This window comes from Orcinus orca, chromosome 12 (assembly GCF_937001465.1).
Source record: "Orcinus orca chromosome 12, mOrcOrc1.1, whole genome shotgun sequence".
In the NCBI taxonomy this organism is placed as follows: Eukaryota; Metazoa; Chordata; class Mammalia; order Artiodactyla; family Delphinidae; genus Orcinus; species Orcinus orca.
This window is the reverse complement of record NC_064570.1, coordinates 63,323,801-63,348,199: the sequence shown is the minus strand read 5'-3', so window position 1 is coordinate 63,348,199 and position 24,399 is coordinate 63,323,801. Positions and strand designations below refer to the sequence as shown.

The following is a 24,399-nucleotide window of genomic DNA, read 5'->3' as shown; positions in this document are numbered from 1 at the left end:
GTGAATTGTGAAATATTTTAGAAATGTGATTTATATGAACACAGTTCTTCATATGTAGCTTAATTTTCTCTATTTGTTTTTCTCGAGTTAGCTGTCCAGTCATTCATTTTATTTAATTTTGGTTCCATAATGAAATGGTGAGACTTGAACAGTATGTGTCTGTCTTCTGCTAAACTAGAACCAACATTACCCAAAACAAATGTGCCTGTTGTTTCTTCCTCTGAGCATCTTTAAGATCTATGATTAATCATTCATCAAAAATATACTGTGCATTCTTTCTTTCTTTTTTTTTTTGCGATACGCGGGCCTCTCACTGCTGTGGCCTCTTCCATTGCGGAGCACAGGCTCCGGACGCGCAGGCTCAGCGACCATGGCTCACGGGCCCAGCCGCTCCGCGGCATGTGGGATCCTCCCGGACCGGGGCATGAACCTGTGTCCCCTGCATCGGCAGGCGGACTCTCAACCACTGCGCCACCAGGGAAGCCCCTGTGCATTCTTAAGTTATATATAAAACTACAAATATACTTAATTAAAGTCTATGAATTTCAAAAGGGAAACAAAGATAACCTTCAGTAGTGGAAACCTGGGATATCTGAAATAATGAAATACATGTTGCAGGTTATTTCTTATGGAGCCTTGCTTGTTATTCATGGAGGTTTAGAATAGACAACACCTCACTTGTTACTGTGCCCAAATCATCAAACGCCAGCAATTTGAGAATCCCTGCTACTGTTACATACCTAAGGGATTTCTAGTGCTGTCACAGACCCATGGAACACTAGACTAGATCTACTTATTGCTACTTACCAAACTTTGGGAGAGAGGTCCAATTAAATTAAATCAATTAATTACATTTATTTTAACCTCAAGGTCAATCAGAAGAGGTCTTTTATTGTTTAATAATAGATTTAATTACATTCAATCACTGAACTTGAAAAAAATACCCCCCTACAGCACTTAACTCTAATGAGGTTCACAGAAGCATCCTATTGAAATATTTTATTCTCTTGTTCGTATTCTTCAAGCTACGCTGAGATGCATTAGACAGAACAGTAGAGCAGCTGGGTAGGGGCTATTGAAGGGCACTGCCACAAAGCCAAGAGCGTGCTTTTCCCTTCAGACCAGGTTGCAGGTTTGCCAGTCACCATGCACTATCTTTTATCATTTGTTAATATCAGTAGTTACAATCTTTTGAATTGAATTTAGGAATTTGATCACCTCTTTGATCCTCTCAGAAGCTTCTCTCAAAATTGATAGTTTTTACTGTAGCTAACAACATAAAACAAAGGGTAACAGTAGAAGGTAAAAATACTTCAGCAAAAACTTGTTACTGATGATCACTGAAAGTATTAAAATCTAATTTTTACTTAGTGATAGAACTTGTATATCCTTCATAACAGCTTTATACTTTTGGAGGAAAACGAGTGCTGGTAGAATAGTGTATTTTTGTACCACTTATAAATCCAGTACTTTAAGAGACCATTTGACTGTGCGTCAGTGTTTCAGGCTATGTAATAATCACTGTGTGAACTTCGGAAGGGCATTGCTTGTGGAAGAGTCAGGGACAGCCAAGACTTCAAGATTATCTTTCAACTTCAGTTCAGCCTACCCCGAGCCTCAGCATCAGGAGTGTGATAACTAGTGATAGCATGTCACCTGGTATCTGCCTAGTCTCATTTTTTGAAACATGTTTGGATACTTGTTCAGAGTTTGTAGAGCTTACAATGGTGATGCTGGAGAAAAGGGAGTGTTTAGTTTATTTCAGGTGCAAGTTGGTCTGATCTAAGTCAGTGTCATTGATAAACAATCAGATAACCAGATTTATCACTTTTCCCATTTTCTCTGGACTCTGTTTGCATCCTGCAGCATCTTAAACACAGAGACTCTCCAAGTTGCTGTATTATACTAAATGTAAGAAATATTTGTCAGGGTCTCATGACAAAGTATTACCTTTCCCATGCAAATATTCTTGTTAGTACCATGTAGTTGTAGATTCAGAAGAGAACAAAAGAGGTTTTAATTAAAATATTTGACAGTTCAGCTCTTTGAAGACATAGTCTTAACTTGTTATTCTGTAATAATTAGAGTGGAATTAAGTCTGTGTGCAGAAGGAGGGGATGAAAAGGATAATAATTTTCTTCATATTCTGATTGGCTCCCTGAAATATTTAAATAAAACCTTTACTCTAAACATCTCCTTTCATGATATTGTGTAAGAACATAAAGAACGAGTAAGGGACATAAAGGAATCCGCCAATGATTGGAGACAGGATTTTCTTTACATTGTCTAATAGACTCGTTTATTATTGTAAGCTGGTAAAAAGAGACTTATGCTTCGTGTTGAAGAAAGAGTTATTTGTGCTTGATACATTGAAGACACTGTTCAAAAGCATTTTGTCCTTATAAAAGGATGACCCCTGTAGTAATTCTTAGGCAAGGAGGGACAAATTCAACCAACAAAAAGCACATCTCGCCCCGAGTTCCCCATGATTTCTCCACATATAGCAAAAAAATACACATCAGTAATTTATTTGAACATGCACATCAGTGAGTAGCACAGTTCCAGGCTACTCAGGAAACAAAAGGGAGAATATCAGCATTACCTAAATAAAAAAGAGAGGTGACTTACACCATTTTAATTGTCTTAAAAACACGGATAAGAGGAGCAATTAAAATAGCATCCTAAATAGTACTAGCTAATGTAGATTACATAAGTATACAATATGATTCAACTCAGAGTGCTCTGACAAGCATAAACCACCAGTCCTAGTAAACAAGGCCCAGATCAACTGCCGAGAAAATGTTAGACTCAGATGTAACAAAAGTTACTTTTATTTCAGTCCTGAATGCAAAACACAAGTCATGTGTGAAGACAGCATTCTAAAAAAGGTGGCTCTGTTTAAGCAAGGAGGCCGATTCCTTTTGCATTTTTATTACGTTTGAATTCTCTTTCTGACATTTGCTTTCTCTATCCTTCCTCCCCTGAGCACTAATTTATCAAAAAAACAAAACAAAACAAAACAAAAAAGGATTTCAAGGTGCAAGTTGTACATTCTTATCGTTATACCGTTTCATCTCTTTCTGGAAGACAGTATTACAATCAGCATTACAAGGTTAATTACTTTTCTCTGAATATCTGTTTCACATACATGTAATTCAAAATCATAATGTTGATTGGGAAAAGAAACCTACCGACGAGAGAGTGATGCGTCATACCCTTCCTATTGTGCTGTGTCTTTCCCATCCCTTCTCCCTTTCCCTGTAAAGAGCTGTAAAAAATTTAAGGCAGATGAGGTATATTGCTGAAGGAAAAAGTTATTTTTGAAAAAAAACTCAAAAAACCTTTTATTCTGCCCTTCTACTCAAGAAAGACTACTCAACTATAAATCTAGTGCTAGAAAAAAGCAGGAAAGACACCGTTTGCATGTACCCTACTATGTCTTCTATTTCTAGAATGGCTTTTTGTTAATTTAATTTTAATAGAAAAAATAAGCACCTTAAGCTATGAACAAGAAAAGAACTTCATTCTTAGTGAGTCTAGAATCCAAACGGAATTAAGAACACTCACTCAAACTCTTTCACTCATTCTCACAAAGGCCAATGCTACTGATTAGAATTGTAAAGTGCTGTACTTAGTATAAACACTTGTATACACTGCAGACACTGAAAAATAACCCTCAAGCACATTGTGTTATAGTTCCAAAAATATATTTACAGTCTATTACAAAGATTACAAATGGAAGTGTCTAGGTGACTATATTATGCTAACTAAAATTATTTTACAGATTATTTCTCCTTAGGGACAAAAAACATTTTAGTGAAATTAAAATGATTTTTCTAGTCAATCAAAAAATAAATTAAAATATCAAACAACACTGTACAGTGACTTAAAAGAAAAAAAAGGGGTGGGGAGGGGTTGGGACGCAATCCTTTTGAGTTTTTCTATAGCCATCTTTGGTCCTAAATGTGGGAAAACACATTATGTAGCACTGAAAATACCTGTTCTTTTGTGATGCTCTGCAAGTGAAATAGAAAAATATAGTGCATTTTCAATGTATTCAGAGCCCACTACAGAGAAATGTGTGTACAAAACAAGACAGTATAAATAAAATTTACAAGTTTTACAAAGGAACATTTACAGGTTTTGTTTCTGTTATTTGATCGTTTGTTTGTGGGTGCCCACATTATCAAACAAGACCAATTAGGACCGATCCCTGGGATCTTTCTCTATTAAAATCATTATAAACAGCCCAATTCTCTTTGGAAATACAACAGTTCAATTCTGGGGTAGTTCATGATTTTCGTTACTTTTGAAAGCATTACTCACAATATGTATACATTCCTGAAATAGCTATAAAGACACATTTAATTATTGCTTATGAAATTCTAACACAGTAATCAAATAATCTTGTTTAATAAAGCTTAAAGAAAAAGCCAGACCCTTCACCTCTTCCTTACATGGTAAAAAGCGTTCTTTCATTTAAAAAGCTTCTCACATCAGCGTTCACATATAAAAAGACTTTTTTTTTTAAAAACTGCAGTGGTGATATTCTGTGCAGCAAATTTGTTTTTGAAAGGTGAAAATTGTGAACTGCCCCTTTTATCATGCTTCAGAGTTCTAATATAAAACTTAATTCTTTCCTTTCGTGTTTGGACTGCATTAAACAGAATAGGATATAAAATATATGTCAACTATTTCTCCTATATTTCCTAATGCCTCGATATTGAAAAAATCGTGATGTGCTCAGATTAAATTTTAGATAACACTGGATAGTCTTGCTTTCAGAGACTTGCCTCCACCAACATTCTTTAGATGAAGTGACTCATCTTTCTTTTTATAATCATAAACCTACAATTTGAGTTTTTATTAAGTTCTGTCTAGTAAAATCACTCTATAAACAATCTGTTAAAAGTGCCTTATAGTATTTATGGATCATTATTGCTTTTTTCATTGAAAAGATAGTGTGTTGTCAGATCTTTACAAAAAAACTTTCTTTTTAAAAAATATCAGAGCGCTTGGCAACGTGCATTTTCTTGACTACCTGCCAATTAGCAAACAATATCAAAACAGCACTGATTAAACAAAATTAAATAGCACAAAAGGGATACCAATGTTCTGACAGAGATATATCTTCAATCATGCTATGCTTTTTTTTTTAATTGGAGATTCTTTCAAAGGTACCCAGTGTAGTAATGTGTCATCGATTAACACTACAAAGGTCCAAAGCTATAAACAACTTTCTAAAACAAAGTCCTTATGAAGAATAAACACAAATGATTTTAAAAAGGAATAGTCTGAAATCACGTATTTAAGGAAAATATTTCATTGATTTTAACAATAAGATCATGATTTTATTTGACAAATATATTCTTTCTTAAATTCTTTATGTACATTTTAAAAAGTCTATCAGATAAAAAGGAGGTTAGAGAGCTCAAGGTGTTTGGATGTTTTTTCAGGTAGTACTTTGTTTATTGTCACTGCTGTTTTCCTGGCCACCAGTGGTGGATCCTAAATTCCCTTTTTATAGATTCTGGTGGCACTTAGGAGTTCAAGTCTATAGGTGCTTCTTAAATCTTCTCTTCACTGTAGGAAGGACCCAGGATATCAACTGTCTGCTAGCAGCATTCTACGCATATACTGAAGGCCAGTACTGTTTTCTCGTGGTCCATAGTCTCCCTCATAAGGGAGAAACGCTTTCACACTTGAATGCCGGTTCCATGTAAATGGAGCATTTGTGCTCTCATAGTCTGAATGCTGCTCATGATTTTCTTTTGATGGCCCACCAGTGTGATCCCTAAACTCATCACATCCCTGAAAAAGACAAATGCAGTTTTTATTAGTTACCTTGCAACAATTTTATTTGGTACTAAACTGTCATCAACTCTTTAATTAATCTGTTTCTCTTAGGCACACAGATCTTATCTTGGTGTTCTTGGACATTAAGATCCTATTCCCACAGTGGGTCGGATTGGCAACCTGCATCAACATTACCCTTTGTAAAACCCTGCTACTCAGGATCTCAATTTGTCGTGATCAGTTATTTTTAAACTATTTGACCTTTTTTTTTTAACAGGGTGATGTGACTTTATTTTTAGCCGCTATGCGCGACTTGTGGGGTTGCTCCCCGAGACCAGGGATCAAACCCGGGCCCTAGGCAGTGAAGGCACTGAGTCCTAACCACTGGACCGCCAGGGAATTCTTTGATTTGACATTTTATTTAAGAAATTATCAAAGCCTTAAAATTATTATTAACTTAAGGTACAGCTAGGAAACGTTACTTGAAATGTAGTATTCTTGAATCTAAGGAAAGTTAAAAATATTTCATTGTTTAAATAGGATGTAGTATGAATGGAAACATTGCATGGCTCTAGTAGATCAAGAATCATCAAGGATCATACAAAGTATTATACTGAGTTTAATCAACATGTGGTAATCCTGAGCATATTATTGGTTGTATACTTCAGTTTAGTACAATCATTTGACCACATTTTGGAAAAAAAAAATTCCTTAAAGTGTGCAATACCTATGTTTAATAGCCTAAATTTGCCATACGCCAGCTGTATCTATTAGCCAAAAAGACTGAGCTTAGGTATTTACAAGTAGCTATAATATAGCCACAGTAGAGTACTGTGATATTTCATAGCCGTGGTCTAATAAGACCTTGCGAAGCACGGTTTTTCAGGGGAGTAGATTACTTTGCAGAGACAGGTGTAATTACATCAGCTCTACCCACGTGGTGTCTAGCAGAAAACCAAACGAGAGAGCATGCACATGCCGAAATTCGTGTATATGCCATTTCCTGACATGCCAGGAAAGAGTACGTGATTGCTGGCTTTCTTCTCATCTGAAAAATGTGAAACACTTCTCCCAACAGTACATAAATAGCATCCCACTAATAGAACCTTGATAATTGTTTCCCATTTTCAAACACACTGACTGAGAGGAACTGCATTGCCTGTAAGAGTTATGCTGCAGCCAAGGAAGCTGAGGTCCAGAGATACTAAATGTATTTCCTAAGACCACATCATCAGTTATAGAGCCGGAAAGAAATATTTACTTCTTTTTACCTCCAGTTCAGAGCAATTTCAAAAACTGTTTTATCAGGTCATTCTTCAATTAAAAAAAAAAAATCAATCAATCACAAACCTTCCAAAACTTAAGTTAAATTCTTATTACGTTTAATTGAATTAGGCGTCCTTTGACCTCTTCAGAAAGTGCTCATACTGGATTTCATAATGCATTTTGGTATTAAAATTTCGAGATTTTTAATGTCTGATACAAACATGGTGAAAGAAATCCTCTTTTGCAATGGAGAAAGTTTCCCCAGTGACTAGGAATCTAAACAATACAGCAGGAGTTTGGGATTGATATGAATATACTGCTATATTTAAAATAGATAACCAACAAGGACCTACTGTATAGCACAGGGAACTCTGCTCAATACTCTGTAATAACCTAAATGTGAAAAGAATTTGAAAAAGAATAGTTATACATGTATAACTGAATTACTTTGCTGTACACCTGAAACTAACACAACATTGTTAATCAATTCTACTCCAGTATAAAATAAAAATTTTAAAAGATAGATAATACAGCGGTTAATGAAAGAGGAAGTCTCACTGGGTGGTGTTTTGAACACTGGCTATGGAGACAAATTAGCTACCACTTACGATTGAGTCAGTTTAGGGCAAATATTTAAATTCTCTGAGCCTTAGCCTTGTCATACATAAAACTACTGACTTAATAAAATTGTTGCCATGAAGGTTAAAAAAGATACTGTATGTTCAGAAGTCTGTTTAGCAAAATGCCTGGGACATGGTAGGCACTTATTAAAGAGACAATTTTCTCCCTGATTTTAGGGCTCATACCTCTTTAATATATGGAAGATGACCTAAAGTCTAACGTTTGGATTGCACCTGATACATTCTTCAATATAATTTTGCAGGTTTAAGCTTACTCGATAGTCATCCTGGCGACTGATTCAAGGGAGTTGTAGCCGGCTGCTGTGAAGTTATCTTTATATCTTTCCATCTTAATAGCTTGTAGCCATTCTCCAACTGAACAAAAGGCAGTGAAGTCAGGAGTGTTTTGATCCAAAAGAGGGCTTATTGGCCTGGGTGAGAATAATACAGAAAAGCAAATTTTTTCATGAATTACGAAAGAAAGCATGCCTTAGCCGCACAAAAATAAGGATATAAAAAATAAAATTACATATTTAATTGATATTGTAATAACAAACAGATATGCTAATAAAAATCTAATGTGTAAAGTTTGCCCAATAATTCCAAATTCCAAATGCATAAACAACAAGGTCCTACTGTAGAGCACAGAGAACTATATTCAATATCCTGTGATAAACCATAATGGAAAAGAATATGAAAAAGAATGTATATATACGGATAACTGAATCACTTTGTTGTACAGCAGAAATTAACACATTGTAAATCACCCATACCTCAATAAAAGAAGTTTAAAAAAAACACCTAGGGTTTCCCTGGTGGCGCAGTGGTTGAGAGTCCGCCTGCCGATGCAGGGGACGCGGGTTCGTGCCTCGGTCCGGGAAGATCCCACATGCCGCGGAGCGGCTGGGCCCGTGAGCCATGGCCGCTGAGCCTGCGCGTCCGGAGGCTGTGCCCCGCAACGGGAGAGGCCACAACAGTGAGAGCCCGCATACCGCAAAAACAAACAAACAAACAAAAAACACCCCAAAACCCTACTAACTACAAAATTTCTATTTTATTTAGATATGATAACCAGCAGATTGCATCTTCCATGTACTTTTCAGAGTATGGCCAACAATATTTGTAATCAGTAAATATCTGTTCATTTGCTTCTCTGAAAGTAACTGGGAGTACAGAAAGCACATCTGGCTGTGGACTAACTTGTTCAGAGGGTGCTTTTGAGAACATAATGCACCCACTGTACTAATGGCACCCCTTGTGCACCTTTTGAGTTCATACACCTCCGCAAGGGCCTGACTACAGTACAGACGACAGAGCAACAGGTCTACCTGGCAGATGAAGCCGAATAACTACTAATCTACATTACCATTACCATGAAGCATGCATGGGGCGGTTCGGTTAGGTTCTTTTTAATGGGTATACCTCTTAAATCATATATTGAATTACCTTAATAATCTTTAACTTCATGGAATCATTTTACTATGAAACTCAAAGCAAAACAATCCAATAGATAAAATGGATATAATAAAAAACTAGGGCAACAGCAATAAAAATCCATGTAATATTGATAATGTGAAATGCCACCTAATCACACAAATCCACTTGAGAAATTTTTCTAAAATGACAGCCAGTGATATTGATCATAAATTTTATTTAAGGCAATAACAATGAATAGATCTCTTTAAACACTGATTTAACTAAGGCAAGCCATCTGAAAAGAAAAAAAAAACTTCTATAAAGATAAGAAATTTAATATGGACTTTAATAACAACACAAATGTCGATTTGCCATTGGGGTGGGGCTGAGGAGATACATGGTTCATATGAAGTTTGAATTTCTCCCAGATTTCATTTCTTTAGCTATTTCTTACCTACTACACGTTCCCAGGGGTGTCTTCAGACTATTTGGGTTTCGAATCATTTTGTCTAGAATTCCAACTATCTGTTCAAACTTTGGCCTTTCCGCACGTTCCTTCTGCCAACAATCCAGCATCAGCTGGTGAAGCCCAGCTGGGCAGTCCATGGGCGCTGGTAAGCGATAACCTTCTTCTATTGCTTTTATAACCTAATAGCCAAAAGGACATTAAAATATTACTGACTGAGATTCAATTATAATCAAACGGATTGCCCAGGAGGCAAAGTGATTTATCCAGGTAAGAGTAAAGTACACTGCTATGCAAAAGACTTACTTATTTTTTCCAAAACATCCATGGATGTTAAGCATGCTGTTAAGGGGTGCGTGAAGCGCAGGGTATGATGACATTTCCTAGTTAATTCGGCGATAGGGAGCAGCAATTAAGCTCACCCAGGGCGCAACAGATGGAAACTTTTTTAATGTCATCCCAGAGGTTTTCAAAAGGGAAGATGTTAACAGAACCATTTTATTGTATATAGCTGTGCATGTACATATCTTCCCATACATTTATGTATGAATTCCTCAAGTTGTAAAAAGAAGGTCTGAGTTACCCAGAATTAGCCCCTACCACAAAGTTTCACTTTTTGAAGAGTTCAAATGATACTTTTCAGCAAGATATCCAAATATGTGAATGTACTATGACAGAAAATGTTACCAAGCACACTATTATTTTAAACAATATGAAGCTTATATACTGATGAAGTGTATAGTGTTACAAGATACAGTATTGTGTTAGAACCAATTTGTACTGTTCATAAAGGTGATTGGATCACTTCCCAACTCCAAATCCCGTGACCTCACACAGGCAGACTGAAACCAGCCTTGGGGGATGGAGGGAGGAAAGTGTTATACCAGGAAATTGGGAAAGGTTACAAATCAGTTTCCCACTCAGAGTGCTGGCTGTTAAATTTTTATCAGCACATCACTACCCATTTATATCTATTAACAGCCTAAGAGGCTATTTGTATCAATCTTTGAATGTTAATGCACACTAGGCCTCCATAAACATTTGTACACGGCAATCAGAAAGTCCAAAAATTACTTATTTAGACTTGGGTTTTTTATTTATATGGAAAGCAAAAAAAGATTTTAAAATCAGACATTGTTACAAATCTGAGCAGCACAGGGAAAATAACAGGAAAGCAAAAAAACACAAATAAGAAGGACTTGTAAAACATCAAAATATTATTCAAGAGGGATTAACAAATCCTTTGATACTAACATAATAGTAATAGAAATGTAGGAAAAAATGGCTCTCTGGAAAAAAAAAGAGGTAACCTTGAGTTTTTGAAGAAAACAGGACTAAAGTAGGCAGACAAAAGCTGGCTCTAAGAAATGTCGATGAACTTAATATTTGTAGGGAAACATATCCTTAAGATGCTTGCTGACGTTCAAGAATAGCACATTAAAATGTGAAAGGTTGTAGGATGGAATAAATAAAGTAGCTAGCATCAACAATTTTTAGACAAAATCCTCTGTATAAGAAAAACCGTGTCCACTTTTCTTTAAGGAAAATTTATATATGCAAATTGATAAAGTTTAAAAGGTAAAGAGATAAACTTAAATAGAATAATTTTTGAAAAATTTCATAAGTATAAAATCTTCAGCCCCAAATCTCCCCTGATCACTAGGCTGTAAGTCCATTCGTTTACTAGATATCTTCCCCTGGATTTTCCATAGGAACTTCATACTTTATTTAAAATTGAATTTTTTTACCTTTCCCCAAAGCTCTTACTCTTTCATTTAATGACACTTCCAGTCATCCCATCCAGAGAGCTGAAATGAGAACAATCTAGACTCTCTTACATGCACAATTAGTCACCACTTTCTGATGATACTGCTTCCTAAATACAATATACTCAAATGGTAGAAATATATTTTCGTATATGGATATCTCTCTATCTCTGTGTGTGTGTGTGTGTGTGTGTGTGTGTGTGTGTATATACACATACACAGTGCTGTAATTGGGAATGGCTTTACTCTGAAAATTAGGTTAGTGGATTGGTGAAAATTATTTATTTTTGCTTATGTACTTTTGTTTTAAAGCTTATTTACCCTAAAGTTTATTATTAATTTTGAATACAACAATTTTTAAAATGTTACCTTTATATTTGTTTTATTAAATTGGTGTGGGGTGGGGGGAAGTGTGGTAGAAAATACCATGAACATAATAGATTAAAGTACAACACATAAATATATATTTATTTTTGCAGTAATGGAGCCATTATCCCACAGTTATGTAGTTATGTCTTTACAAAGTCTCACACTATGGGATCTTTCCTTCAGTACTTTATTTTGAATAACAGCTAGGGAGAAAACACTTTAGCGTTAAGTGACTTTAATCAGTGTTGGTATTGAATGCTAGTGAAAGTCGTATGAGAGTTTTAAAATTTTCCTGTTTATGACTCTGTAACTACAAATGTTGGATATCATTGTAAACATTCCTCTATAATAATATCCCTTTAAAAAGCACACAAGAAAACATACACAAATGGGACCTCTGTAGAGATCATCAACATATAACTACAGGAGGAATTAAATTAAAAAAAAAACTTTTAAATGCAAAGAATTTCACGTGGCTTTGTATAACACTCCGGGGACAGCGCTATTTTAGGATTCAGAAGTGCTCTATGTTAAACAAGTTAGATAAAACTAGAAATAATGTGCTTTGGAAAGCTGTATTAAGTTCTTTAAACAGTGGCTCAAGTTGTGAATAAGTAAATTAATAACTGGTAAAACTTTATATATTCAAAATGACCAAATAGTAAACATTTCTTTTTTACGGGGAAAAGAGTGGCTTTCCTCTATCTTGAGGTTGCTTGTATCTGAACATATGCAGTACTTTTCTGAATTGATGGGACTCCACCCCCATGCTCATAAGATTGGGGCAATGCTTACTATTTTCTACTACCTCCTATTTCCCCACTTGTAGCTTTTTCTCAGAAGTTCTGAAAGGAACAATGCAGGTAGAGAAATCTTTCCTTTTTTAGTTCTCTCTAAATAATCTTTGAAACGTCCATCTAAACCTTATCATGATCCTCTTGACAAAATACCCTTCAACAGCTCTCCAATTAGAATTCTTTGGCTTTGAGCACAATATATTCTTAAATCTTTGTGCCAATGAATAAAGTAACATGAAATAACTCTTACAGGAATGAAAGAGTAAACTTCTGTAGTTATCCTATTGCACTACAGAAATTTGACGATTCCTAGTATTAGAACAGAGAACATTTATCAACACAAAATGAAACTTCTAGCTCTCAAAAACACAGTGGTTGGGCTTCCCTGGTGGCGCAGTGGTTGAGAGTCCGCCTGCTGATGCAGGGGACACGGGTTCGTGCCCCGGTCCGGGAAGATCCCACATGCCGCGGAGCGGCTGGGCCCGTGAGCCATGGCCGCTGAGCCTGCGCGTCCGGAGCCTGTGCTCCGCAACGGGAGAGGCCACAACAGTGAGAGGCCCGCGTACCGCAAAAAAACCAAAAAACAAAAAACGCAGAGGTTTACAAATTTTTAAAGGAGCAGCAGCAAAGTATAATTAAAATAAGAGACGCTCTGGACTGGGAATGGACTTTGGGACTCCAAAGCTGCCATTAACAATCACGCTCCTACCTACAGGGGCACCAGAGATACGTGCTGGGAACCTTGGTCTCTATAGGGCATAGTTTGGCATAATTCAAGGCAAGCCTGTTGAGGATAAACCCGCCTTCAAGGGATGATTCAACCAGGAACTGAGACTTGAGGTTCCGCAGGTTTTATCTGGTTAGCCTGCCAGAGAAACAAGTTATCTTTTAAGGATACAATAATCATAGTAAATATTTATTGAATACTTACTATACGATTAGCATTGTTTTAATTATCTCATTTAATCTTTACAAAAACCTTATTAGGCAGGTATTTTTATATTGATTCTAGAGACAAAGAATCGGAGGTGCTGAGAAGTTAAGCACCGGGAAAACATCACACAGCTGTCAGTAGAAGAGACAGAATTTGATGGAGGCTGTCTGACCAGAGCCCATGCTGTTGAGAGCTGCATTATATTTCCAACTGGGAAAACAAAAAGTGTGCTGTGCAAATAGTTACACGTTCTCAGAAACAACAAAACACACAGTAAGATGACTGATCCTACACTTCTAAAAGCATTATGTAATTATCCATGGAATTCATTTAAAACATCTTTTTTGTGAAATTACTAGAAACCCCTTGGATTTGCCTGTTGAGGTCTAGCCTTAGCATTATAATAAGTCAAAGAAAAAAAGGAAAATATTCATAGCAATTTCTAATTCTATATCATTCCCAGAGGGATAGGAAGTGACTAGGGTAAATGACGTTTTAAAAGAACACTGGGATCCAACAGGGGACACTTCTTAGACTGCAGAGAAATACTTGGAAAACACACATTTGCCTGATGAGATGTATTTCAGTATTACTACAGTATGACAGTAGTTAAGAGAAAAAGGAGCACAGACAGACCCCATGATAATGGCCTATAATACCTCAAAATGGGAGATAACATGATTGGCTTCTGTTCTCCACTTATGCCCATTTTCATCTCATTAACCTCACAATAACATGACCCACATTTTTGGACCCCACCTGCAGGATTACAGCAAAGTTTTACCAAAAAATCCACAATTTTTTATATCTTAATATAAAAAAAGTAATAAATCAGTGGTGACTTTTAAAAGGAAAAGTTGAGGGCTCACAGTTTAGCTGAGGATAAACTTAGTTACAAGCATATTATATTTTCAAAGCTCTTAAATGTCTTTTCATGGACCACTTTAAAGAATTATCTTTATGTCTCCTATCTTTATGGGTGCTTAATTTTTTACCATCCTTGTGACTACCTACCAGTAAATTGGATGATTTATTGGCCTACCTTAAGGTAAGAAGAAATGACTTTGTTGAGTACTATAAACAGGAAAAAAAGTAATCCATATAATGAAGAATTTTAAAATTTCATAATTTGACTATGAAAATTATATTCGGACTAATTAAGACATAAATTCAATTAAAAGACAGCTGCTGTGAATGCCAAATATAAGTATTTCCAATTTGTGTATTATGTATTATATTTGACTGCATTTATACATATAAGTTCTGTCTTTGAAAGGTCATTAATGGAAAGGGCTAAACACCTACAGATTTTACAGAAGAATGAAAGTTGGAAATTTATTGGGAAAGCCTACCCTTTTGGTTTTAACTGCAAATACCTAGATTCTAACTGATTCCGTTGCAGTTAAAACTCAGGAAATTTATGGGCACATGAAAAACAGTGAGGAGTAATCCTGTGATAAACCTATTTGGGTGTGGGGAACTTCATACATATGCATATTATCTTTTCCCAAGATTTTCTTGCTTATTCCCTGCTTCAGAGTGCAACTAAAGCCTCCTGGCACTATCTACCTCATTGATTTTACAATACAGTCAGCCCTCCATATCCTGGGAGGATTCTACATCTTCAGATTCAGCAGCCATGGATGAAAACATTTCAAAAGAAAAAGGAAAACCAGAAAATTCCAAAAAGCAAAACTTGAATTTGCCACACACCAGTAATTACTTGCACTGCATTTACATTGTATTCATATCTATTTACATAGTATTTATATTGTATTGGGTATCATAAGTAGTCTAGAGATAATTTAAAGTATACAGGAGGATGGGCACAAGTTTAGTGCAAATACAATGTCATTTTGTATAAGGGACTTGAGCATCCTCAGATTTTGGTATCTGCCAAAGTCCTGGAACCAATGTCCCATGGATACTAAGGGACTAGTGTACCTCTTTTTTATTTCTTCAGAGTGATCACAGAAACCTCACTTTATTTAGCTTTCAGCCTAGAATTCTGTGGAGTTCCTGACAAATATTAACTATCAACTTAGATCTTGTTCTCATGGTGACTTAAGAAAAGTCTCTTGTAATCCGAGTATTGAAATTTGAGGGCTTTCTAAAATCCCTAACAAATTTCTAGCAACTAAATTTAAACAATATAAAGTGAGTTGATTCAATCAAGGGTGATTCTCTCGATCAATCTAGACTGATTCTTAAAACATTAGTGTCTCTGAATATCTGATGAAAGCAACATTCCCAGAAAAATAACATATATTCACATATACAGAGGATTTCCATATGCATCAGGGAGTTGGCAGGTCACTTAAGTCTCTCCATGGTCTCCTACCCAGAGACTCCAAGAAAAAAGCTTTTCTCTAGAGAATTTTTTTGCTAGAATGGAATTCATTATTTTAAATTATCCAGTTTTTTCCACCATTTGTATATTGAAGATTAAACATATAATTGCTCAAATACCAGTTTAACATAAGTATGAAATAATGAATATTATGCTTTAAGAAGAATATTAATATCAATTTCACTATAAAAACTGAACAGCATAGGTAATTTCTTGTGTTTGAATTTAATAATTTAATAATTCCCACCTTTGTGATTAAAAAAAGAAGAAAGGTGGTGCTAAAATATTCTAGGTCAGAAGTAAACTTCATTGTGCCTATAAAAATTTCATTTGATCAGTAAAAATATTTATTAATGCTTGATAGACTAAATATACATTTATGATATTTAATTTTCAAGAAAAACAATAGGGAATACTAAAAACTAAATTGAAGATTTTTTTTTCTTCTTAACCATTTCTATTATTTATTTTTAGAAGTTAAGGGAACTTTGAATTTAGGTCATCTTATATTCCTGTCATTCCCTTTATGTTTGAATCTAGTACAGAAGGAAGGTGTCAAAAGAAATGAAACTCTACCGAGTGTCTAGGGAAATGTAAATATTTCTCTTTCTCTGCCCCAAGGATTTGTTTGCCCACATTTTGACAGTCCATGAAATCTTTGACACTGAGACCTGTCAAATATTAACAACTTTGCCTCTGCCAAACGGACTCATCATTCAGACTTTTATCTTTGAAAAACCAAAACCAAAACCAAAAAAAAAAAACCCCAAATAAAAAAATTTTATGTCATTATTCAATTCGAAATAGCAAAAGATTTCACTGATTTCAAAGCTCCCCCTCTTTAGGCTGTGAATTTTTCAGCCAATTCAAAAATTTTTTTAAAATGTATTGAAAATTACCTTACCAACAAGCAGTCTCATTTTAGTTGTCTAAAAATAGCTATTTATAAATTTTAAGAACCATAGGAACTTGATGTGGAAAATTCTAAAATAAAAAAGGATACTAATTTTATATAACAATGATCATGATCTGTTTTTGAAAAATAACTCAACTTTAATGTTAGTCAGCGTCTATTGCTGTCCATGTTTATAGTACCTCGAGAATTGACTACTCCAAACCGGTTTGCTTGTCACATCCTTCTTTTCAATGGTAATATAGAATTTCTTCAAGCAGCACTTAGTTTTTTACTCTATTCTTCAAGAGCACGCATTTTTACCATTTCCAAATTCCTTCAAAAAAAAGCTTTCATCAATTTGCCTCAACCTAACCTTCATTTCAAATCACTAACGATGTATGCATCTCCCTTATAGGAGATGCACAGGAGTCTATTTGGTTGGTCCCCAAACACTTCACTAAGCCTTTATTTCTGGACTTTCCAAAGGGCTCCCTTGGCAAATTCTCTAATCAACTATGAGCCAAGGTCTTCTCCATATTTCTAATCCAGGGTCACCTTCAAAGTCCTGGAAGTCACCTTCAAAGTCCTGGAAGTCACCTTCAAATCCAGGGTACCTTCCTAGACTTTACATTTGCTCTACTTTTATCTAAATTTCACTCATATTTTCAATAAATTAAGCCACTTGAATCTGCCAGTACTTGAAAGCTTCTGGCTTACAGAAATGTTAATTTCGTAAAATTCAACTTAGAGAAGCAAATATTTACTTGCACTTATGCTATATTGTTTTATAAATGGTTTCTTTGTGTGAGATGTATACGCTCAAGAACTATCATCAGCTTCTTAAAGGATAACGACGTATCTTATGCCTTAGTAACAAGATACATATTTAATAAGTTGTATTTTTAGAAGAAATTTCCAAAGATAGTCCCATTGTGATTACATTCTAAAATATCACTATGAAACACCAATATTGATCATAAAATCTAGGTTATCTCATGAAATTAAAATTTAAGTAAATCAATCAACAATAGATAATTTAAACAGATTTTATCAGGAAATTAAAAAAAAGAAAGACAAGCTGTAACAACAAAATCAAACACAACCTTCCTCACCCTCCCCTCTGCAAATAACTCTTTTATTCATGTGACTCTCCCACTACAGGTGTGCAAGCTCAGCATGATTACCTTTAATAAGGAGAAATATCCTTTGCAGGCTTCTATTATGTCCAGAGAATTTAAATAAAAAAAGAAAAAGCAATTCTTCAAAATGAAATTAATTGAACCATTAATTTATGGTAATTATTGTGGTAATTTGTGGTAATAATTGTGAAAACTCAGCAATCATCTTTTTATGATTCTATAAAAGTTTCTTCATATGAGCCATTACCTACACGTCCCATAATATGAATATTAATGTATTAAATAAATCCTTTTTGTTTAAGTAGTGTAATACCTACATCTTGATTTGACATGTCCCAGTAAGGTCTTTCTCCATAAGACATAACTTCCCACATGACTATTCCATAGCTCCATACGTCACTGGCTGATGTGAATTTCCGGTATTGGATGGCTTCAGGTGCTGTCCACCTCACTGGAATTTTTCCACCCTGTATAAGTATTTTAAGTATGTATTTTTAAGTATGACATTTTAAGTATGTATAATACTTTTTAAGTATGTATAATAATGTATAAAACATTTATAGCAGAACCATAAAGCTACAGTTAAACACTTGTGTATTTGGTTGGCAATTCAGCAGTATCAGGTCTATTCATCTTGAATTTCTCTAAGTGCATTTAAAGTTACTAATCTGTTTTTTAAAATGTCACAGTTAAAGTTTCATTTTTAAGGCAAATCAATAATGGACCTATGTGGCTGTAGGGCAAGAGTCTAGTCGAAAGGAAGATGACAAATTAGACAAAACAGCTACTAAAATGGAATGAAATATTGGAATAATATTAATAGTATATAAGTAAATCCTCATATTTTCCCTTTTTCTAATCTTACAAAAGTTATAGGAATTAGCATAGTTAATCTTTTATTAAAACCTTTATTAAAATGGGATTATATTTTTCTGCTACAATTATGACTGCTAGTAACCAAATGTTGTATGTGTATATTATTTATATGAACATCCCAATATAAAATGAGCTGTTCTCATTTTTATCATTACTTCTCATCTTAGCCTATATGTAGATTGTAAAAGCAACAAAGATTCTTCCAAAAGGAAAAAAATAGCAACAACTAAAAGCTGAGATCAATTTGCCTCTTTTCTCCCATTTAGCTTTGTATTATTAGGCCCTGCTTTCTTGGTAGGAAAATCGCAGGAATATGAAAAGGTGCAGTAATAGACTTTTTCTTACAGTCGTTGTATAGACAGCTTCTGGATCGTCCTCTATAACCCGGGACAGGCCGAAATCTGACACTTTACAAACAAGATTGCTGTTGACAAGAATATTACGAGCTGCAAGGTCCCTGTGAACGTATCCCATATCGGCCAAATATCTCATTCCAGCAGCAATTCCTCTCAGCATTCCTACTAACTGAATGACTGTAAATTGCCCATCGTGTTTCTACAGGAAGACAAAAATGAAAGTCCAGTTAGCTATACTTTGAAAGGGAAAAAAAATCACCATGAAAAATGTCTGCACCCTAGTCATTTTCTATTGTATACTAGGAATCACCAGTTAATTTTCTACGTAGTGTAGACACTTGTGAAAAACATAACAGGTGCTGATTTAACTTGATAGTCAGGTAATATAAAATAGAGTTCTGATAATCATTTAGTTATTTATATGGATGTGTTGTTAACATTAACTAATAATAATTTCAGATTGTGCAAATCCAAAAGTATATGCTAATTTTTAAATCAAAGTTAGGGAATGGAATATAAAAAAAAAATGATCCCTGACAGCTAACTGTTTTCCTCACTTGCCAAAAATTACACAAATAATCTAAAAATATAAAAGGGATAAAGATACATATATTAGCTTTCTGTCTCCAAATGGTAAAAAATGTAAAGGTGAAAAAACTTTTGAGTAAAGATGAAGAGAAACTAAGAGGTAGAAAAGGATTATACTGGCTGACTTGGTTTTCACTTTATACTTTTCATTGCTATCCATAGGTACATTACTTATAACCAAGATTCTCTAAAATACATGTACTAGCAAGTAGAATTGAGCACTCTTTGCAACCAACTGGCCACCATATATTTTTAACCCACAGATTTCTCCAACTGAATTGCAGATATGGTGCAGGAGGACCGTGGATTGAGCAGATGAGCTTGCTAGGTGACGCTTTCTTCCAGAGAGTTGACAGTTATGCATATCATCTTGCACGTCATATGCAAGATGACATTTGCATCTTGCATATCATCAAGATGCAGCAATAAAGACCTCTCGAAATCCTCTGAATTCTTATTAAAATGGGTTGAACTTATCGTTCTAGATCATGTATGTTCTCATTATTTTCTCTTTGCTGTTTGAAAAAATGTTAACATGTGTTCACGTTCTTAGGTGGAAAGTCTATGAATGTAAAAATACGTATGTTTTTACATTTAGAATTTATTATTTATAAAAATAACATACTTGTAACTCTAAAAAGGTTCATAATTCTTTATTTTAGGCTTGGTGTTCACATAACAATATAACAGAAATGGTTCCACAGAGCAGAGCTGGGATCATCCTACCAACATTGAATGGCTATCTCACTTCTCAGTCTTCTCTGTATTATGTCTGTATTTCATTTATAATTGTACTGAAAAAGTAAAATGCTACACTACAACAGGTATTCAAATTACAGGGCTTCAGGTATCCTCCATACTTGTGGTAATATGTCAATGGAAACTATTTTTTAACTACATTGTATCACTTAAATGCTCAAAAATATTCTCGTTCAATCCAGTCTAAGACTCTTTTAATCTGTTTTTCAAAGACAATTTTGTGACCTGTTAAAGTTTACACTGTTCACATTTTACACTGCAAAGAAAAGTTCAGAAAATTACATTGGTAGCATGTATATTTAGAATGGGAGAATAACTTTGTTACTTACCCTGAGAAATGCATCTAGGGCTCCATTTTCCATGAATTCTATTACAATCATGACCGGTTTCCCTAAAATTACAAAAATATATACATAAGAAAAAACAGTGTTGCTTCCAAAACTGTAATCTAAACTTCGTATTTATCCTCTTTCTCACTCCGGATAAAACACATGGTGCTCTTTTGAAAGACTGACTGGGTGAGTGGTGAGTATTTCTAACGCTTTTAGTGCTGCTAAATGCAAAGTCATTAACTGTCTGTTTGGAATGTGGTCATGATTCACAAAATTAAACAGTAAAAGTCAGTGTGTTCTTCTGACTCCTGCCTTGTGAACAAAACTCAGAGAAAATGACACTTTACAGAAAATGTGAAGACTAAACTGTATTACTTTTGTGGCTTTGAAGCTAAATGAAAATATCTGTCACTCCATCTATCTATCAGATATATTCTTTAGCTCTAAACCTGCATTCATTTATCCTGATTTTTTTTCTGAGATGGTGACACAAAAGAAAATTTAGTCAGTTACATATCAAGAAAAAAAATTCATTAAGAATATGCAATGTATTTACAATTTGATTTTTTAGTATTTATGAAATAACACTATTTTCTGACAGTTCGCTGGATAAATGAAATATAGAATCAATATCTACCTCTTGTAACAACCCCTTCCAAATGGACAACATTTGGGTGGTCAAACTGCCCCATGATGCTGGCTTCACATAAAAAGTCTCTCCTTTGTTTTTCTGTGTAACCAACTTTCAGGGTTTTTATGGCTACCGCAACATCTCTTTTCCCTGGAAGTTTCAAACGACCACTGCAGACTTCTCCAAATTCTCCTGAAGTAACAGAACAGGCAGGTGTATTTTAATTTCAGAAATATTTCCTCTCTCAAAGTAAATGCATTAAATTCTTTAAAAGCACTTTTAAACTTTCCTAAACTATCTGTTACACAAACTATTATTTTTTTTAACTGGGTTAACAAAAACTCTTTCAGAAACAACATTCAGGTTTGAAATACGCTGCATAACGTACACTGCTTACTAGAGTATAAGGGCACATTAGCAAATTCTAAACATTGCTGTTGTTTTCACAGCTTGAGAAGCAAATACTTCTCAAAGATTTAAAAATCTGGAATTCATATCTACTTATGTCTGCTAGATTGAATGGACTTGATCCAAAAATGTATAATTATTCTGAAGATACATTGTATCCATAGAAAATAATGCTCCTTTTAAATAATTCATACATATTACTTTTCTACATGGAATTACACAGCACAACGGCTAATACCTAAAGCTTAGCAGGAAGATGGTAAATCAAGTCAGAGGAGATGTATATTCCAGCAAAATTCGGGACATTCTAATTATTTTAAATACGAAGTCATTTCTTGGACAGGCCAGAACTATTACGAAATAGATTATAATAGAACGATATCTTAAAAATCCAACAGAAGACAAAAGATACACGATTCTCTGCACCACGTGCTTCTTTTTCACTTTTTTCTTAAGATTTCATAAACAAGTACAGGCTCATTGCTTCTAACAGTTCAGGTAAATGCAAAGGTTCTATACTTGAGTTATAATTATTTGCCTGTCATTATGATGTATGACTTTCGATCTTGGCTAAGTGGAACAGCTGAACAAGGAAGCTACAACAGCCTTACCTGCTCCAATCACACGCTCAATTTTAATACAGGAGGCATCTAGCTCCTTGGCGAATTGATGGACAGCTCTATTTGGGTCCTCATAGGTTTCAGGGTCAATGTAGGTTTTGGTGCCTGGAAATTTAACTGTAATGATGTAAGAAAGCATGACTGTGATGTAGCAAAGCACTTATTGTGCAGTCAGCCCAGGAATTTCATTATGCAGAGTGCTCCTTGGAACAGTGAACTTGCTTCCACATCACCTGATTCACAGCAGTTTTAACAGACTACTTCAGTCTGCGGGCGTATAGGTATTATCTGCAAGCTTCTATAGGTAACATAGGATCCAGTTCATAGTTTACTAACTGAATTGCTTTTCCAGTAAATCAACAAAAGACATCACCGAAATTCTCTGACATGACTCTTATCAGACTGGAGGTTTAATTAAATTCACTGCTATCATGGCATAGTTCAAGCCATACTGAGGTTTGTAATGGACTTGGAAACACATTTGTAAATCTATCATTCAGTCAATCAATCAAATTAATACACTGGGAAAAGAAGACATTTCATTTACAGGTAGCCTACTACACTGACAGCAATATTAAAAACAGTTAGACATGTTACTTATTCTTTTGATTTATTTTTTTAAAGACCAACCACCATTGACATAGACATATAAATTAATACAAGATGTGAGGGACTGCTATCACAGAACCAGAGAGAAATCTACTATGACACAGTTTCTTCTTCACCTTGAAGGGCAATAGAGGCCAGATGTACAAAGTGCAGAGTAAAGTTAGAAAATTTACAATATTCCTGGGATCTGCTAACCATGTATGACAGTAATTTGAAAGAGGAATGGTTTATATGAACTTTCAATTATAAGGCTCTGGAAGATCTTAACTGCTATGAGGAGGTAGCCAATATGCCTCAGAAAAGGTAGTCAAAATTCAAACAACATAGAATCATCTTAAAAGTTAAAAACTTCTTAAAATGCACCCAGAAGCATGCAGGTAACAGATAATGCTATGTCAACTTTAAATCAATTACAATAATGTATTCCAAATCTAATCATTTGGTTAAAGACAAAGATAAGATAGATAGGCATATATTTGGTTATATTAATGCAATGAAAAGATACACTATATCCTCAAAAAAACTTTATTGTTTTTAACAAAGCCACTGAACAATCTTTTCATTAAATCTTACTATTTGGAGAACAATATATTTCTTTATGTATTACACTGCAGCCTAACTGTGCTTATGTCATCACATCAAATTGAAATTATATTTTTAAAATAAGCATATAACAAACAAAAAAAAGCAGAATGTATAAAGGAAAAATGGGATTTAAAAATCTTGAATTATTCTGCTGTAGTTGATTGTTTATCCAAAATTGATTGTCTTAAACAATTACTGTTGCAGTCTATAAAACTGACAGATGCTCATTTGTTACTAAAGCTGAACATGAAAAAAAAAACACAAGAAGAAAAGAGAGAGGGGATAGAAAGAGAAAAGAGAGAAAAAGGAGTACAGGGAAAGGGGGGGAAGAGAAAAAGAGAGAAGGGAAGAAAACAATAGGTTAACCTCCTAGATTGGTAGGCAGATGGAGAATGAGCCATCTTCTCCCTTTTTATTCTCTTCCTTTCTTTCATTGTTTTTTTTTTTTCTTTCTTTCTTTTTGGTTTGGTTCTGTGATAAGGGAGCTGGATTGGAGGTAGCCTTCTGCATCTCAAACGGGTCTCTGATGGTTCTTTATTCAAGCTGTCATAAAACATTTTGACAGGCCAGAGCAATTTTGGCATAAAAACATGAAATACTGCCCGGCTTGGATTCAAAGACATTGTTAGAAGAAATGGTAGGAGGAAACAAAATGTAAATTGGAATTGCTTCACTAAACTCCTCCATTGTGTTTATATCTTTAAATGTAACACTTGGGGCCATGGAGAGTGGAGGGCACCTGATACAAATGACTGGACATTCTATTAAATTCAGTGCTCTAAAAGCTAGTAAAATGGTTGCTTTCATGTTTCTGTAAAAAT

At 34.7% G+C, this 24,399-nt stretch overlaps 1 protein-coding gene across 5 annotated transcripts in view; it reads right to left on the bottom strand.

The window, feature by feature from the left end:
• Positions 1 to 3,846: 3,846 nt before the first annotated feature.
• The window catches only part of EPHA7 (EPH receptor A7), a 164,277-nt gene continuing 143,724 nt past the window's right edge, over positions 3,847 to 24,399 (bottom strand). For 2 of the 5 annotated variants that reach the window (XM_004264806.3, XM_004264807.4), the window contains exons 10-17: positions 22,376 to 22,501; positions 21,363 to 21,548; positions 20,723 to 20,784; positions 19,036 to 19,245; positions 18,132 to 18,281; positions 9,553 to 9,746; positions 7,958 to 8,113; positions 3,847 to 5,811 (exon numbers count right to left, since the gene is read on the bottom strand). In XM_004264806.3, the coding sequence (XP_004264854.1) occupies positions 5,697 to 5,811; positions 7,958 to 8,113; positions 9,553 to 9,746; positions 18,132 to 18,281; positions 19,036 to 19,245; positions 20,723 to 20,784; positions 21,363 to 21,548; positions 22,376 to 22,501 (1,199 nt within the window). In that variant the 3' untranslated portion in view covers positions 3,847 to 5,696. Of the gene's footprint in view, positions 5,812 to 7,957; positions 8,114 to 9,552; positions 9,747 to 18,131; positions 18,282 to 19,035; positions 19,246 to 20,722; positions 20,785 to 21,362; positions 21,549 to 22,375; positions 22,502 to 22,709; positions 23,819 to 24,399 lie in introns of those variants that run through there. The other 3 variants (XM_012539519.3, XM_033418803.2, XM_033418804.2) reach the window with 2 other exon arrangements.